The following is a 17,878-nucleotide window of genomic DNA, read 5'->3' as shown; positions in this document are numbered from 1 at the left end:
GGCAAAGGAGTTCTGCTGTAAAATGTGTTTTCTGAGGTTTGACAGTGGCTGGAAAACGGTTCAGAGTTTCTTACCGACTGGTTTCTTGTCTGCAGGTTGTTCGAGCTGTCTGAACACACTGTATTTGTCTCCGATATCTAGGCCAGGACAAACAAAGAAGACTAAATTACACAGGAACAGAACAAACGACGTGTTTAATAAGCAAAGAGCATCAGACACATGCACGCTGCTTCCCAGCATCCTCCATGAGGCGTGGCCGGTACCTGAGGGGGCGGGCGCAGACTCCGCCGGCTGATCCGCCGACAGCTGCTTGAACACGGCGTACTTATCGGAGGAGGCGGCGGAGGCCGAGGAGGAGCCCGACACTGGAGTCAGCATGGCGGGCATGCTGCAGAGACACAAGGCTGCAGTCAGGCGTCGCCGAGAGCGCCGCCGTTCAATAGCGGCGCTTAATCCCCATAAGCTGCCTGAGCGGCCGCAACGCTCGCCCCGGGCTCGCCGAGTCTGGAGAGCAGCACACTTTCTCACTGAGGCTTTAGGAGTCTTTTTTCTCCCACTTAGGACATAAAATCACTAAATTGCACCAGCAAAGATGGACGATCAGGTTTCATCCTGCTGTAAAAACAAGCAAACAAACCAAAAACCCGACAAGGCCGGCTAAATAACCTCTACACGAAACAAAATGCTGGAATTCAGAAGGCTGTACACTGGAATAGTTCATGCTCTGGAACAGATCCCAAACAATTACCGAAAACTCCAGGAGGGAAATCATTCCTGCGATACAGAAAACATTTGGCCAAAACAGGGGTTTGCCGTATATCACAAGATGCATGAGCAGTGCCAAACGTAAATTAGCCGAGCTGCTTTGGAGTTTGTTTTCTTCTTTTAAATTAATGAAATGAAAGAAATCTTGATCGATTTTTTTCCCAAGTTCACAAAAATAATCAGTTTTTTTTAAATTAACGGCTGAGTTCATATGAATAAATAAAACGTCTATTTGGTTTAAAATTATCTTTAACCATTGAACCAGGACGTAAATTAAAACGATTGGGCAGAAATCGTGAGCTACTCGAAGGAAATGAGACTTTCTGGTACATTTCGGGGCAATCTTGGGATTTATGGTGGAAAAAATCTTGAATTTTACAGAGAAGCTGCATCTTTCAGTGATATAAAAAGCCTCAGTACGTTTTACAGCTTTTAGATTTTGAGGATTATGTTTTCTTCACAGTAAAAGCACCAGCCTGACTGTATTTTTAACCAATACATGTTAAGCTTACAGCTTTGAGAAGCTCATAAACAGAAATCCAGTGAATCCAATAAAGCACCAGAGAAATAACAGCCTTGTTATTTACAGCCGGGTTTCAGACTGAAATCCTTTTACTCTTTGGTCAATGGATCAAAATAAACTGAATTAGCAGGAACAATCAAAGAAACACATGGATTCATTTTGCTGGGTTGATGACAGACCCAGAAACCTTTCGTTGGACAAATTACTATATATATATTATCATTCCAGTTTCGAGAGACTGAGTTTATTTTCCAAACGCCACAGTGAAATCAATAATAGGCACAAAAATACACTTTTAGAGGGTTCATGCTGCCAGGCAACCACTAAAGACTGAAACCAAGGAGTAAACTGACCTGAGAAACAAACTTCTGCTCAGTTTGGTAAATTAATGCTGTACACATGTTTTCTTGGACACAGCCTGGTTGAACTTGAAGTCTTTGTTTTAAAATAAGACGCTCCTCTACAGACAAATCTTCAGCTCTAAACAGAAAAACAAACCGGTCTCTTCTGGAAATGTCAATGCTGTTTTGACAAAGGTCAAAGCAAGTGAAATATGATGATCAATAATATATACTCTGAGAGGAATCCATAAGCTCACAGTGGCTATAAGTTTCTTTTTTTTCAGCAAAACATTATTGCTGCTGGTTTTTTCCAGTTCCTCCTTTAATTAGACAACTATCTCTGGACTGCGGAGAATTCCTGTGAGGCAGTGCAGACAGACAGGGGTGTGTGTTTTCAAGGCAGGAGATGGGAGAGACTTAAAAAATGCTTCAGCTGCTTGGATGTGAGATAGCTCGGCTCTGCCTTCTCTTTGTCTTTCAGCAGATAATTGCCTTTCAGCCTCCTCTAACTGAAAGCACGTTTTCCCCCACAAGAGCTCACAAAGTAATATGGAGAAACGAGCTTATCTGCTGCCCGCTGAAATGAATTCATTAAAAGATGACCCAAACTCATCGCTATTCTCGGGAGGTTATTACAAGATATTAAGACAATGTGTCTGACTGTAAGACAGACAAAGGCTGAACAGAAACTACGCAGAATCAAGACTGGGGTATAAATAGAAAGTTAGACTTTAATCACTGCAAATGTTGGCGTCTGCTTTTTAGAAAAGGAGGAGGAAACGTGGAGTTAGCGCTTCTTATATGGTGAAATCTGAATAAAGATCATAAAAGTAACTAACTCTAAAAGTTAGAGTATTCTCTGCTCAGCTCTGTACCTGTTCTGGTGCTGAGACGTGATGATGCTGGGGAAACTTGCTCCGGATTCCCCCTGGAAGTCAGCGAAGCCCTGCTCCCCCGTCCCCAGTTTGGGAGCTTCCTGGAAGTCCTGGAAGTCGTCGTCCTCGGTCTTGTTCGCCTGCGATTCACCGTCACGTTAGCGATGATCAGTTTTGATGAGGGTACACTCTCGGAGCTGCGGGGCTTCGGCTACGTCACCTGAGCCGGAGGGAAACTGGCGATGAAGTTGGTGTTTGTGGGCGGTTGGGGCGGCGCCGCTGCGGGCGTGATGGCCATGACGGGCGGCGCCGGCGTGGGCATGGCCATGGCCATGGAGACCGGCGGCTGAGCCATCATGGGCTGCTGGGGGAGGACGGGGGCCAGGGCCAGGGCCAGGGCCGGCAGGTTGGGCACCGGGGGAGAGGGGAACTGGCCCAGGATCTCCACGTTCATCGCCGGGAGGCCGCTCTGAAACGAAGGGCATCGAAATCACCGTCAGCTGGAAGCATTGAGGGAGACAGCCGCCGACACATGAACCGGGAACGAGGAGAAAGTGGTGAGAAATGTAGCAGCAGAAAGACACCTTTTGAATGCACCATTCATCTGTGTTGTTTTGATCAAAACTTTCTCTATAAAAGCAGGAAAGGCTGTATTTCTTCAGCCAGCGGAAGGAGCATGTGCAGTATTGTAGGAACCACAGCGAGGCAAACGTGGCTTGATTGATAAATCACACTCCTGAGTCTCATTTTTCTCTTTTCTTATCTGCTTTTTCAAAGCTCTGTTCTGTATTTAAAGTGCGACAAAGTTCTATGAATAAAGATAAAAAAGACTTCATTTCAACAACCTTAAACAAACTTTCAAAGTCCTTTTTGAAGAGCCAGTAGAAGACATCTGACCAGCGGGTGTCGCGACCTTTGGCCTGCCGCAGACTCTCTTTTCCTTTCGCTGCAGATTGGCCTCCACTGTCGGCTCGGCAGGGACCGGAGCCCGACTGGAGGTCAAATCAGCCGTCCTATTTAAACCTCGGGCTGAATGTGAAGAGTGAGACATCAGGCGTCTCGCTTATTGTCCAACGCTGATTGGGTGGAATCTTTTTCGTTCCGTCTTTAAACTGAGATCTGTTCATCGGTTCAGAAAACCTGGTGAGACCTGCGGCCTGGATGAGCATTTCATTTGTGAGTGAATTTCATTCTTACGTGCCTTCTTCATTATCGAGTCATTCATTGGGTTTAGATTTTGAAAGCACAGTTGGTTAATTTTGTGATTTAAATTATGATTTTTAGCAATTTTGTTTGTTTTTTTTAACAGAAAATCCTGTCCTCTGCTGCTTTACCTCAACTATCGTCTTTGACGATGTGAGTAATTTACTGGAGTTTTTAGTAAAATGCTCCTTCTAATCTAAAGGACAGGGCCGTTTCAGACGATCTCTAACCTTTCAAAAAAAAATCGTAGCCGTTTCAGCTTGAAGAATTCGCTGGGAAGGAATCAGCCCGGGGCAAAAAGTCACAGACAAGGTGAAGAAAGGAGAGAACACTGAGAGAAAATCACCCGTCACGTCGGCTTTCTTTCATAGAGGACAATGACAAAACACAAAATAACAACTGCCAGTCATCGGAGAAACACTGCAGACATTTCGTGTATTTCAGTGTGCCGATCAGTGAAATCAGGAGACGTATCGGAGCTCAGCGGCACGCAGAACCCATTTAATTTGAAGCCTTCAAGCGTTCCTGGACTGGGAGGGAAAAAGATGAATGTTTACATATAAATTATTCAACGCAGCCGATCCTTTCTCAACAGATGTCACCGGCGGACGCAAACTTTTTCTTCTCCCCCGTCGTCGCGGGAGAAAGCACTTTGTTTTTCTTGTGTTTTAGGGCTCTGGAAGATTTACATCACCGAAGGTGTCTTATTATTCGTCACATGGAAGCGGCGGCAGGCGGCGGTTCGTGAGACGCCTGCAGATCTGCACCGTCCCGGGGGAGCTGGTGACAGGCCCGGGCTGAGGATGATAAGAAGCCTCCTGCCAAACCCGGCTGATGGGGTCTCCGCCATATACTGGGGCTTAGAGCGCTCCGCGAGCCGCGGGCAGATTCACGACCCCCCCACCCCGGTTCTCCCGCTAAGCCCGTCTGATTTCTGAGGAAGCCGCGGGGGGGCGATTAGTGAAGTTGTTCTGAGTGGGTCATTTGTTCGGGCTCCAGCGTTTACCTGTGCCACACCAATTAGTGCCAGGACGGTGTAGAGCTCCTCCTTGGTCAGCATGCCAGGTGTTGTGCGGTTGGCCGAAGCCCAGATTTGCCCCAGCGCCTCCCTGGGAAGGCCCGACGACATCAGGATCGGGTAGAGCTTGGCGGTGTCGATCCCTGCCGGTGTCATGGTGAATTCCAGAACCTTCTTGAACATTTCTAAGGAGAGGAAAAACAGCAGTCATAAAGGGAACTCATCGCCATGAAAAAAAACATCCAATAAAGGCCGATGCTGCACCGTTTCTAAATCCTCCATAGACCACAGCTGAAAAAACAATCAGCAAAATCTCTTTATACAAAGGAAATACTGCACTGTGCATTTACAGTTCCATTATATTGAAAACATTGTGAGTTGAGCTGAATGTTTATGCTCATGCACCTTTAAAGTGTGTCAATGCCACGTATACTAAAAAAAAAAGGTTTAAAATAAAATATGGTTAAAACCTACAGACTACCGAGGTTTGTATGTCATTTAGCAGAATGAAATTATCATCTAACAGGGTTTAAAATATTTTAAAGATCTAAAGTGAGAACAAAAACAAAGGTTTTTCCATTTTGAGAGACATAATGATGCCTTGAAAGTTTTCTCCTGAGCTTAAAACATGTTAAATCAAACATAATTAAACAATATTGCATTAAATTATTTTTTTCTAATATTTTCTTGGTTATCTAAGCTTTAGTTGTTTTTTTTAAAGACACTATTTCTGAATTACTTTCTATTTTAAACTCAAAAGTTACTGAAATTGGGCTGACACCATCTCCTGTTTGTAATTTGACATCAGCCTCACTACTGTGCCATTTAAGGAAACACACCGACCCCTGCTCAACACGGAGTCTGAGACCAGAACTTTCTCCTTGAAGGATTAACCTCGACTCGTGGTTAACCTCTTTATAAAAGCATATTGTTTGCATTTTAAAGCTGGAAGTCATCACAGTTTTTTGGAGTCGTTTATGAGAGCTAGAAGCACGATGAAGCTGAGCTCAGGCTGTTTACCTGGAACCAGACTGTCATTGTAAACCCAGGCTGGCAGCATGGGCTGGATGTGCTCTTGTTGTGGATAGACGCCAACACCTGCTGTCACACACACACACACACACACACACACACACACAATATGAGTTAGCCATTACAGCAGAAGTCCGGTGCAGGCATACGATCTGCCAAGCCTCTTGGCAGCTGAGCCCTCCTCGTATCAAACTCGACAAATTCATACACCTGATGTCTGGAAGGCTGGCTGCAGATGTAACGCTCCCCTGCACTGAATCACCAGCGTCCTGCCACGTCAGACGTCTATAAATCAGTCTGTGAGTCACTTTCAGCTTCAAGGAGACGGGAGCGAGACGACTGGCTTGTGAGAAGAAAAAAAAAAAAAAAAAAACCTGGAAAATCTAATTTAGCTGCTGACACTGACCTAATTTATTCTTTCAAAAAAAAAAAACTCCAACAAACATTTCAGTGGGCTCATTCTGAGCCCAACACTCGGCGAGCCGTGTGTTTACTCAGGCAGGCACTTTGCACATAATACTCCCATCAGTCTCGGCCGGTTAAATGAATCTTATTACGGATCTCCCCGGCCTCCGCGATGAGCCGCTATATTTCCCCGGACGACACGCAGGACACGGACACAGACAAACAAACAACGGCGCCAGAGGAGGAGCAGAGCGGCATGCACAATCAGCCCCGGATCGCGGCGGACCCGAGCGGCACCTGCCGGTCCCCATGCGCGTCCCCGTTAAGAGCGAAGCAGTCGGCGTGCGCCAGAGGTCGTTCGGAGAGGGTGTTACACAGCCAGCGAACAGACGGCAGCGTATTTAGTCAGCAGGTATTACCCAAGGACCTTGACAGACACAGTTCATTTCCGCAATGTGTGCAAAGGGCAGCCACACGAGAAAAGCCCCTTTAGCAAGACAGAGGAATAAAGCAGGCAGAGGAAAGGGCAGAGACGCTTGAAAAAAAAGAAAAGAGGAGGTAAAAAGACCAGGAAGGGCAGCTGAAAGGCACCACTGCTTCATAATAATCTCAGCGGTGAAAAGGATGTCAGCTTGATTTCATTTAGCAGCAGAGGCCAGAGCAGCGCGACGCCCCGTCCAGGATCCGGCGCGAATCAAATATGACCCGAAGAGATGGAGGAGATTAATCTGCTGCGAGAGGAGCAGCGTTAGAAAGAATGGAAGCGTTTCTCCGGGACCCAAAGAGGCTGCTGCCGTGATTGTGGGTTAAAATTGCAGCGAAAAAGCAAAGGAGAGAGAAGGAGTCGATGGAGTCCGGCGAGCAGGATCTTCTCTCACCGCTGTCGCCACCGGGCTGGGGAGGCGGGGGGCGGCTGGGGGCCGGCGCCGCACACTCGGGGGGCTTTTCAGTGGCGAAGACAGAACTCAAGTCCTTCGGGGCCGCCGCCCAGTTCCTGGCTTTCGAGCTGGGCTGAAACTGGGCTGAAACTTTAGCTCGGGGAGCCATCCCAGCCAAGCTCTGCTTGGTTTTAAAGCTAATGTGGGCCATCTTATCTGCGGTGAGATCGCAGGAGGAGAACAGCTTCTCTTCCAGGGACGGGCCTAAAGAGGTGGAGGAGGAACAGGCTGCTTTAACACACACTGGCTCTCTGCAGGCCCACGCTTCTGGACAGACAGACAGTGTCGCACAGCGGATACAGTCTTTGTCACGCTGTGTTTTGTGTTGTTAACTGAAATCACATGCACAAGGGGGGGAATATCATACACATTTACACTGAACGAGTTCCATAAGGACATGCCACGACACATCAGGTCAGGGAGGATCGCAGGCAGGAGAACAGGCCTTGTTCAAAGGAACAAATCACCGCAGACGCACAAAACGCACATATTGTGTTTGTTAGACTGCAGAGATGCACGCTGCGGCGTCTGGTGGCTGAGACTCACTGGAGACCCAACGTTTGTTCTCTAATGAGAAAACTCCACAGGGCCTTTTTAAGTAGCTCTAACAGAGATTAAAAATTTTAACAATTCCACTCACACATTCAATCTGTTTGCTGAGCTCAACATTTTCTCTTTCGTCAGTCAGAGGACCATTATATTAGAAAATAACTGGAAAACACTCCTTTAGCTGGACAAATTGAAAGAAAGTCTCTGTGTGAGAATCAGGGTTCAGGCAGAGGCCTCTAATCCTGGAGCTGGAGGCCCACAAAGCAGCCAGTGTGGAAACGTCCTCTGGTTTAACACGCCGGACCGTATCAGGCCTCCAGCACCTTCAGGTTAGCGTCACATAAACCGTTCCTGGATCATATTTACTTGCTTGTTAATCTGCTGTTTTCAGGTAACCGTATTAATTTTCCTCTGCAACCTGAACTTTTCATTCGACATCATGAGAGGAGAATAAGCCCACTGGGGCGTCTCTCTTCTCCATATCAGAGGGAATCCATCCATCAGCCGTCTAATCTGCTTATTCCAGATGCTAAACATCCAGGTCAGAAACGTCTCGGTGGACTGAGGACGACGCTGGACTGAGGGCTGCACGTCTCAGGACGGAAGGTGATCTCTGCGCTCCGTCATTCGCCGTCCAGAGACTGAGAGCTGTCACACAGCAGCTGCTCACCGAGCAGATTACACTGCAAATGACACATGACAGTGTCAGCCCTGTGGAGAGACGCAGGCCGTCAACAGATCCATTATCGATGCTATGTTCCGCCACATACGGGCGAAACACAAAATGGGCTCCTTATTTATTGTGCGTCCCTGTTTGTAGCATCTGTTCGCATTTAAGGTTGAAGTAATGAGGCCATCTGCTGCGCCGGCAACATGCTCTGACACTGTAACACAAGCTCGGACCAAACATCCAGGGGCAGCAGTCGATTCATTCAGCTTCAGCAATACAAGCGGCTCTTCACAGAGTCGGTGGAAACGGCCGAGTTCAAATTACAGGGATGGGAGTGGAGGCGTCAACAAAGCAAAATGAGAGTTACCTTGAAATGTAGATTGGGAGCTGGTGCTGACAGCAGAGTGCTGGGAGGCAGTGTGTGTGGATACAGGCGTGGGGACGGACTGTGGGGGGGGCTGTGAGGGGGGGAGCGACGGCTGAGCCGGGGCTTGAGAGGAGAGGTGGAAGTCGGAGGAGGGGAACGCGTTTACAGGTCCCTGAACAAAGTCACTAAATTCATCCTCGTCTGCAGGGAAAGCTGTCCTGGGGGCCGAGGACAGAGGCTGTGCATCGGCCTGAGAGGAGAGGCCGAGGGCGGCGGAGGAGGAGGAGGAGGAGGAGGGCGGAGGGAAGGGGGCGGGGCCATCTAGGGGCCCCTGAAAGTCACTAAACTCATCCTTATCCTCAGACAAAGCAGGGGGGAGGGAGTGAGTGGAGACTGACGGGTGTGATGGCGATGAGTCTGCAAAAATGAAGAAATAATGATGATGGCACAACACATGACACACACACACACACACACTCTCACAGTCACACTCTCTCACACACACACTCACTACAGTGGGGAATGAAAGGAGAGCTGCACAGTGTGGGAGTCACATAATGACTATTTTGTGCAAAGCCAGAAATTGTAGAGCTGCAAATCCAAGTAAAAACTGTTTATCAGTCAGATTCACTAAGACGCCACTTAGCTGGAAAACCTCACATTTGTCAAAACTGCAGAGGCCAGCACTGTGGAAACGAGCCGACCTTCACACTCGGAGGGCTTTTTAATGAGTCCACTCAGTTTTTTGGAAGCACCGTTTCTGTCATGAGATGTTTGACGCTGAGCGTTAATGTTTTGCTTTGAAATAAGAGAAGTATTAACATTTACTGGATTGGAGCCATTTTAACACGAGGAATAAAAAATCATTACTGTAAAGATGATGTTTCCTTCTTATTCAACTCTCTTCAGGAGCATAAACCCCTCAGGGCAGGTTTCCCAGCCTTCCAAAATAATGAATTTGAACCTTTTCAAGATTCAGGAGGCTCCCAGATTCCACTAATTAACCATTAATCAGATTAACTTCTTCTAATCAGATTTGACACCAGTGACATGAAGCTTCTTGTGCATAACAGGAAGTCAGCGTGTAACAAGGTGGGAAATCACCACTCAGTCGCCCACAACTACTGTATCTGTAACAGAAAGAAATGGAGGAAATGAAGCACAACTACACCTCGCAAACTTCTCAGGTTGACAAAAAGCGTCAATAAAGACAGAAACTGAAAAAGATCAACAGGTGAGAGACTTAAAAAAACAAACGGGTGGAGATGTGATGTAATCTGTGCTGCATATTAAGCACCGAGACAGAAAATCCCGGTCCTGGCCGGCCGGGCTGCCAGCTGGACAGCGATCACGCCGACCTGCCTTTAATCCAGTCATTATTCTCAGACGAAGGCGCTTTGGGCCGAGCCGCAGTGAATGGAGCACGACGGGGAAAACGGTGGGGATTACAGGGCAGAGCGCCGAGCTGAAAATACCTTGCTTCTTGGACTGTGATGATGGAGTGGGGTGCATCTTGGCGTCTCTGCTGAAGCCGTCCAGGTTGCCTTTGATTGCCTCCAAGGCGTCGTCACGGCTCTTCTCCCCCGTCTGAGCACAGCACAAGAGAGCGGCGGGGGCTCAGGGGGGGGGGGTTAGGCAGACGAGCGGCGGACAGGACGTGCAGACGGGCTCACCTTGGGTTTGACGCTGCTGAGCAGCCGCAGCTTCTGCTTCTGCTCCTCGAACTGCCTCCTCTTCCTGTCCTCCTCCAGCATCTTCTGCTGCTGCTCCAGACGCTTCCTGACGGCACAGAGAGGAAGGACGAGGTGCTGGATATGCTCTATCCCAACAGAAAACTGAACTGGATGAATAGCTATGACATTTTGTTTCCTTTTATGGACAAAGTATTTAGATTATTTTAATGATTAAATAAAAAATTCCTTATTTTGTTCACAACTGATGTTTTTTTTAAAGATCACAGCAACCAGCAATCGACATTATAACATCATATTTTCCCATAAAAGAAACAAATGAGTCGGAGAAAACAGAGGAGGAGGAAATGGACCATGAATGTGTTAAATCAATGGTAAGCCCTCGAGGTGAGACCACAGAGTGACGGACACCGACGCTCTACGTGAGTTATGAGCAGTTTTATGTGATATTTCTGCAGCCTTTATTGTGTGAAAGAGCAGAAAACTTACTTTGAACAAGGAAAAATGTTGCAGATTTGCTTTAATTAAACCACATTGGCTGCTGAAAATAACATTAAGCTTCCAGGTGTGACAGCACGAGATGAAAATTCAACCATGTTAAATATAATCCGTCCCGCTGGGAGGGTCAGTTTGTGCAACACGGTGTCCCACAGTCAGTTTGTGTGTAGTTCCAGATGTTACACATCAAACTTCGGTGCATTGGAGAAAGCAGAAAATGCTTTTTAGGCAAATCTACTTTCTTCCACTATCAAGAACATACAAATCATTTGAAAACAGTTCATATTTTTCTTCCTATTTTTCATTATTTATTGTATTTTCATTCCTGATTCTGTATTTTAAAGCTCTGAGGAGAAAAGACCTTGTGAACTGGCTTTTGAGGTTAAGAATGCTGTTGCGTGTGGCACTGCTTCATGTGACGTGTGTCCCCATACAAATAAAGAATTGAAGAGTTGAAACAGCACTGGTCTCTTGGGTTCCCTTCACACGGTTTGAGACGCGTCTTGAGAGGACTTTCCACCGTTCACTGCGTCTCTTCATGCGACGCCAGACTGACTCCATGATGTTGGGATCGGGGCCGTGCCGGGGCCAGGCCATCTGCTGCAGAGTGGATCTGGGGCTGATGGGAGCTTTCCCCGACGGACCGCGCAACGCAGAACTATCGAAATATCAATAAAAATGACTCAACAGCTGGTGAGATCGTTTTGAACTGAAGTGGAGAGCCAGGAGAGACGCCATGCACCCTCATGTCTGTTCTCCTGAACACACCAGAGAGGCCACCGTGATAACGAAGAGAGAGAGAGAGAGAGAGAGAGCGAGTCTTACTGGTGCTCTTCAGCCATCTGCTTCTGTATGTCCGCTGTATACTGCGGCCCAGCAGGTCGCATCCCCATGAACTGCGGCTGACCCAGAAACTGCATCCCCGGGGTCTGCATCCCGATCGCCATCCCGCCCTGTCAGACGCCACGGACGCCAGAGAGACGAGACAGCAGCTCAGAAACCGCAGGCCAGAGGGACGCTCGAGGATTAAAGTCCAGTTAAAAGTCACTGAGCAGCAACAACGCTCCGGGTAACCGGCTTGTGTTTGTGAAAAAAAGATTTGATGGGGAAGAAACCGGGGTTAAAATGAGATGATTCACCATGACGCTTTAAGCAGTGGCGCCACATTAGGACAAAAAATTAAAAAAAAGGATGGACAAGAAAACCCTGGGAGGACGATTAGTTTCACCCCAGAAAACACAACAGCCAAAAACAAACACACACACACTCACCTGCATAGGGATGGCGCCCGGGGGCATCTGTCCCCCGAAGTTCATTCCCATCATGCCTTGCATGTTGGGCTGCATGACTGGAACCATGGGGAAGCCCTGTTGCTGCTGCTGCTGCTGCTGCTGTTGCTGCATGGGCACCATTCCTGCAGAAATGGACACCAAGGCGGTCAGGCTGTGCCTTTTAAATCAAGAAAATCCAGGTTTAAATACACTGAAACAGGTCAAGACAAATCCAGAGGTTTTTTTTTTTTAGCATCTAGAATCTGGACACGAATCAATACCACAAATCAATTTAGTGGACAGCTTCAAGAAGAAAAACCCAGGCTCAGACACAGAGCAAAAGTGTGTTTCTGGTGACTGCTGTGACAGCTTGGAACAGAACAAGAGGAAGGAGAGGAGAAAAAACTGGGAGGAGTGTGTGTGTGTGTGTGTGTGTGTGTGTGTGTGAGCGGCCAGCAGCCGGAGCCTCCAGATGATTCTCCGTGCTCGGACTCAGCTGGGCTCAGTAAACGTCTTGTTTAGGAGGCGGCTCACGCGCTAATCTGCTGCGCTGAAATGACACTGCCAACAGGCGCGTGCACGGACACCTAAGAGGCGCGATGGTTTATCAGGAGTGTTACTGCAAAGTCAACAACCGAAATGTGACAAGCGTGCAAAGCGAACCGACTGTCCGCCGGAGGCCCACGGGGCACCACGGAGGGCCGGGTTAACACGAGGGTGCTGAATCCTCACTGGGCCCTCATGAGCCAACGGGACACGCCGAGCTTCATGTTTAAGGACCGGCACTAAACGCAGCAGACAAACAAGAAGCAGACTGCTAGATGGACGTAAAGCTCTATTCCTGTGCAGCTTCTGAATATCGGAGATATCATGAATACGACAGAATAGAATGCTTTTATTGTCAGTATAAAAAATTCACCGAAATTAAATGACAATACTCTGAGGTGCAAATAACAGAAATAAGACAAAAATATATAAACTTCCTAAAAATATATGCAAAAGAGTAAAAAAAAAAAACTAAGTGGAGCAGACAGAAAGGGGAACAAGCAAACAAACAGTGGACATAATGAAATGAGACAGACGGCATCGAAGGCTGCATGCAGGTCGAGGAGGATGAGGAGGAAGAGGAAGATAAGGAGGATGAGGAGGGTGAGGAATCAGCTGCCATGAGGAGGGTTGCTGGTGGTTCTAATGGTTCTGGAGTGGAGTGGGACTAGACTGTCCATAGAGGTTACTGAGGGACAGAGAGACACTCAGAGGGAATGAAAGACGATCGTCTGAGTTCACCCGAATCCCAAAACATGCTTTTGATTCTGTGATTAATGAGAAAAAAGTCTAAACTTTTTGACCCATGAAATAGAATTTACATTTTATTTGATTCCCATTAAAAAATAAAATTCTTCTTTTTTTTTTTTTTTTTTAGAGAATACCAGGTAAATAATGAAAGCAAACAGTTTGAAGTTAAAGAAGGTAAATATTCACTCACCTTGTGGTGGACCCAATCCCCCTCCCACAGGATACATGAAACTACGGGACGAGAAGGAAAAAGAGGAAACACATCATGAGATTTAAACTAAAACAACATCGTGTCTGCTGAACAATTATTTACTCCCACAGTGGATCGCTTGGTTTTTCCACACCCACTGCACATTAAATTACAATGAGTGTTGTTGTCAGTGAATTATATGAATACCTTAAAAACAGGCTGGTGACCGTCCATTAGTAAAACACATTGACTAAATAAAAATGATGCAGGTGGTCTGTGTACAATTTAATTCCAACTTTTCCACCTTCAAATGGTTTTGCTGTCAGAATGCACTGTGTTTGTACGTTTCCTGGATAAAAAAAGAAAATGCAGAGCACATTTTAAATAATGAAATTCATTTATGCCCACATATGCATCAGTGGTAGATGGTAATTCACTCATACGGTCCATCTTCACCGCTCCGGCAGCCTCACGGCACTTTGAAACGGTCGTCACAGGCACGTGCACGGACACCCTGGCGGCCGCCGCCACGCAAAGCGCTCGGCCTCCACTGGGAGCAATTTGGAGCTCTGAGTCTACTCTAGCCCAAGGACACTTTGACATATGGGCATGGCGAGAAGGAGACACTGAGATTGGAAGACCACCAACTCAAACAACTGATCCACAGTCTTGGCTTCTTTGCCAGAATTCACATTTCTCAGTGAAATCCTGCTGATTTCACCCAGCAGAGAACAACTGCACGACTAATCACCTAAATCCTCGTTTCTGCACCAGTGCCGCCCAATCCTCCTTATCTTGAGGGCAAGGAGCGAAGAGTCGGCACAGAAAGGCAGATGGGCTGCTCGGAGAATAAATACGAAAATTAAATCTCTCAAAAGATGAATTCCGGTGAGGAAATGGTTCTGCTCACCACCGTCAGATTCGAGGTGAATTTTCAGACATCGATCCTTTGAGATTTCCACAAATCTTTACGCCAGATAAACAGAAGGGCGAGAAAACATCGAAGGCGGCCATGCTGCAGTCCAGTTCCCACAGGCTGCTTGGACTCCGACGGCGGGTCTGTGCTGAGAAACAGGCCTCGAAGAAATAATCGGAGGAAGACCGCCAGTCAGCCAAGTCTCTCCCTCGCCAGTGCCAACCCACACAGGCCTTCAGCTATTTGTCAAATAAGTTATTACAACCCAGTTCTTCACGCCGGAGCCGAGGATTCACAGACAGACGGGAAGAAAGCGTCCCGGCTGCTTCTCCCACCGAGTCCCAGACTGCATTTCATCATCACTCATCCAATTATATTACAGATCCGTGTGGCATCAATGCAACCGTGCTAACAGGCAGAAGGTCGGCTCGCTCAGGCGTCAACAAATAAAATCAGTGAATCACAGTAACAAGAAAAAAAAAAAACAGTACAATGTCTTTCTGATTAATCAGTTTAATTAATGTTACAAAAAGGTGAAAATCCTGATTTATTCTGCCTTTTAATAAGGTGATTCACATTTTAACCAGTTGATCAGCAACATCTCTCCACAATGTCTGAAGATACTTTCAACGTGATTTATGTTGTGTAGCAATATTTTGGCTTTGCAAGCCAATTTTACCAACAATAAACTCATTCTGCGCTGTTTTTCTGAGCGAAAACAATTGAAAATAATGGAGAGGTTAACGTATTCTTCTCTGCAGAACAACCAGATCACCTCGACTAAAGGCTGCTTTATTTGATAAACCCAATATAACCACAGAATTTAAGTGAAATAATAAATATACTGGGTGGTGAGTTAATTCTTTAAGACAAGGAAACATCAAAGTGTTCCAAGCTGAGAACAATTCAATCTGCTGGCTCAAGGCTTCAGTCGGCAGCCACTGTGCTGTAAAACAACTGGCGCTGGCGTCAGTGATGATGCTCGACTTGAAGGGTTTGAGATTCCCACATCTGCTCGATGTAAGATTTGCAGCTTAAAAAGCTTTTATAGGAGCGCCGCGGCACTGCGGCCCGCCATCCGGCAGCAAATAACAGGTCACGGCCGAGCAGATTAACACTGAGGGAGATAAGCAACAGCGGCAGCTGTGGACACCAGGCAGGCCCGCGTCTTGTGACAGGCCTGTAATCATCGGCTATCGTCCAGCTGCTGTCAACCTCGGGAGACAAAAGGCAAGATTTTGGATGCTGTGCGCATATCCACATTGTCTGAGGCACTTACTACGGAATGCAAGCCAAACACTGAGATTTATAGCTTCTCCAGTCCAATTATTTCTTGTTATGTTACTTCATATGACAGTGAGACACGTATACTTCAATAGATATGAGGACGTGATTCAGGAAAATGATCATCAATCCTTTCAGACAATCAGTCAAATGAAAAGAGCGACGTTTCTCCAAAGGGAGAACCTTCAGCATTTTGTTACATAACTGTAATTCAAATGTCTGTGTTGTCAACAACAAAACAAACAAGTAAGAGAAATCCATTTGGGGCAAAACAAATGTTTGTCTGGTGATATAACAGAGAAGATACTGTACAGTGAAAAGACAAATTCATTTAGAGCTTTAAACACCAAGCAGTACTGTGTTACTGAGTGTCCTCTGTCTGCTGTGAATCAAAACCTAAACAGTGACAAGTCGGATGTTGATGTGTTAATGTTCTTATAGCTTTTGGCATTTTGAACCAAACAAGAACACACTCTACGGTCACAATGAGACATGTTTCATATGTGAATTGAAAACTGCATATTATCATGGGGCTGAAACAAATACTGTGAAAATGCAACGTAATCTGTATGCAGTTCTTCATGTCACATGAGCCAATTAACTGCAGAATGGACACTGAATCCAGTATGATCCAACCTTTAAACAGATTCAGAAGCTGCTCAGGATGCTGCACAGGCGCTCTGCACTGTATTACTGCTCCATCTTCTGGCTTTGCATGCTAATATACGACCATGCTCATAATGCTGGGCTGACACATCTGGGAGCAACACTGCACTGAAATTATGCAAAAATCCTACATATGAGACTGCTGACTGTATAAATAATCAGAGCAGGGGTTTGAATTTTAAAATTAAAAAAGCAAACTAACTTTGACAGAAACCATTAAAGCTATGGAAAACCTTATGAGTAAAAGCAAACAAAGCCGACCAATAAAGCTTAGATGACAGATTATCCCAATGACGTTGCTCTGTGATGCTTTCCTTCTGTTAAACTGTGGCTTATTATCTCCATCATTAACGTGTTGAACTGAAGGGTTTTCTCTTTTACCGTAAGGTCGTGGCCTCATTACTCAAACTGTCTGTTTGAATTGACTTTATAAAGCCGTATGCCACTCACAGAGGAGTCTTTGCTGCTACAATGAAGAGATGACACTCTCCTGGGTTTTTTCTCCCCTTACTGTCAGTTTTCATTTCCAGGCTCGAGGGCTTCGGTTTCACCTGTCGGATCTGTATCACCTGGCTGGTCGGGATGCTTGTAGCCAGAGCGTATTTATTATTCACGCAGCCTGAGCTGGTCTCATTAAAGAAACATGAGGCTGCTGGCCTTTTCGTCTCTTCTGCAAACCATCATCCTCCTGCTTTAACAGGACACCGAGCGACTCCTAAACGCTTTGCAGAAGAGTGTGACAGGACAGAAAGTGTGAGGACTCATAAACTGAATAATGGCACATCCTCATCTGGAGACGATAGGAGAGTCTGCACTGATATACTTACTTTGTGACTTTATATAAGCTTTGACTGCTCTTCTATGACTCAATATTTCAACCGTTTGGCAGACAATGCGATCTGAGTAAATATGCAATAAGCCATCCTCAGGCCTGTCACCACAGGTGCTAGCTAAGCATCTGTCACTGCTGTACTTCACATTTTATGAGACTATAACGTTTAATCTGTGTATCGTCCCCAGTACTATGACAGCAGTGGTTAAATCCGTTGCTATATGGGGCTGTGGTGTTGTTTTTGGTCCACTCTTGAGACAGGACCACCGGGGACAGGAGCGGCTAGTAGCCGCTAGCAGTGACACCTGACAGCCAGCCATCTCGTCTCATCAGCCTGCCTCGACCGCACTAAACAGCCTCTACCGCCATGTTCCAGCCGTCGCAGGCCGCCAAATGCGCCTACGCGACCGTCCGAGCGGGACGTCACACAAAAGCAACCGTTTCCCCCGAACAGGGCCGGTTTTAAAAGGCTAAAATACCTGCTGCCTCCCCCGGATCCCGGTCGCAGCGCCATCTTGATAACAGCAGTCACTAGCTGGAGGATGACG

General features: G+C 46.6%; 1 protein-coding gene across 5 annotated transcripts in view; it reads right to left on the bottom strand.

Annotated features, from left to right (window-relative positions):
• Positions 1-17,869, bottom strand: part of synrg (synergin, gamma) — a 34,252-nt gene extending 16,383 nt beyond the window's left edge. For 2 of the 5 annotated variants that reach the window (XM_030108175.1, XM_030108177.1), the window contains exons 1-14: positions 17,810-17,869; positions 13,633-13,673; positions 12,147-12,289; positions 11,701-11,828; positions 10,360-10,465; positions 10,162-10,273; positions 8,687-9,103; positions 7,041-7,304; positions 5,746-5,826; positions 4,714-4,910; positions 2,725-2,973; positions 2,505-2,644; positions 264-388; positions 75-137 (exon numbers count right to left, since the gene is read on the bottom strand). In XM_030108175.1, coding sequence (XP_029964035.1) covers positions 75-137; positions 264-388; positions 2,505-2,644; positions 2,725-2,973; positions 4,714-4,910; positions 5,746-5,826; positions 7,041-7,304; positions 8,687-9,103; positions 10,162-10,273; positions 10,360-10,465; positions 11,701-11,828; positions 12,147-12,289; positions 13,633-13,673; positions 17,810-17,844 — 2,101 coding nt within the window. In that variant the 5' untranslated portion in view covers positions 17,845-17,869. The remainder of the gene's footprint in view (positions 1-74; positions 138-263; positions 389-2,504; positions 2,645-2,724; positions 2,974-4,713; positions 4,911-5,745; positions 5,827-7,040; positions 7,305-8,686; positions 9,104-10,161; positions 10,274-10,359; positions 10,466-11,700; positions 11,829-12,146; positions 12,290-13,632; positions 13,674-17,809) is intronic. The other 3 variants (XM_030108176.1, XM_030108178.1, XM_030108179.1) reach the window with 3 other exon arrangements.
• Between the last annotated feature and the right edge of the window lie 9 nt (positions 17,870-17,878).

Source organism: Salarias fasciatus, chromosome 14 (genome assembly GCF_902148845.1).
Source record: "Salarias fasciatus chromosome 14, fSalaFa1.1, whole genome shotgun sequence".
NCBI classification, from domain to species: domain Eukaryota; kingdom Metazoa; phylum Chordata; class Actinopteri; order Blenniiformes; family Blenniidae; genus Salarias; species Salarias fasciatus.
Note: the sequence above shows the minus strand (reverse complement) of the source record. Positions and strands in the feature narration are given on the sequence as shown.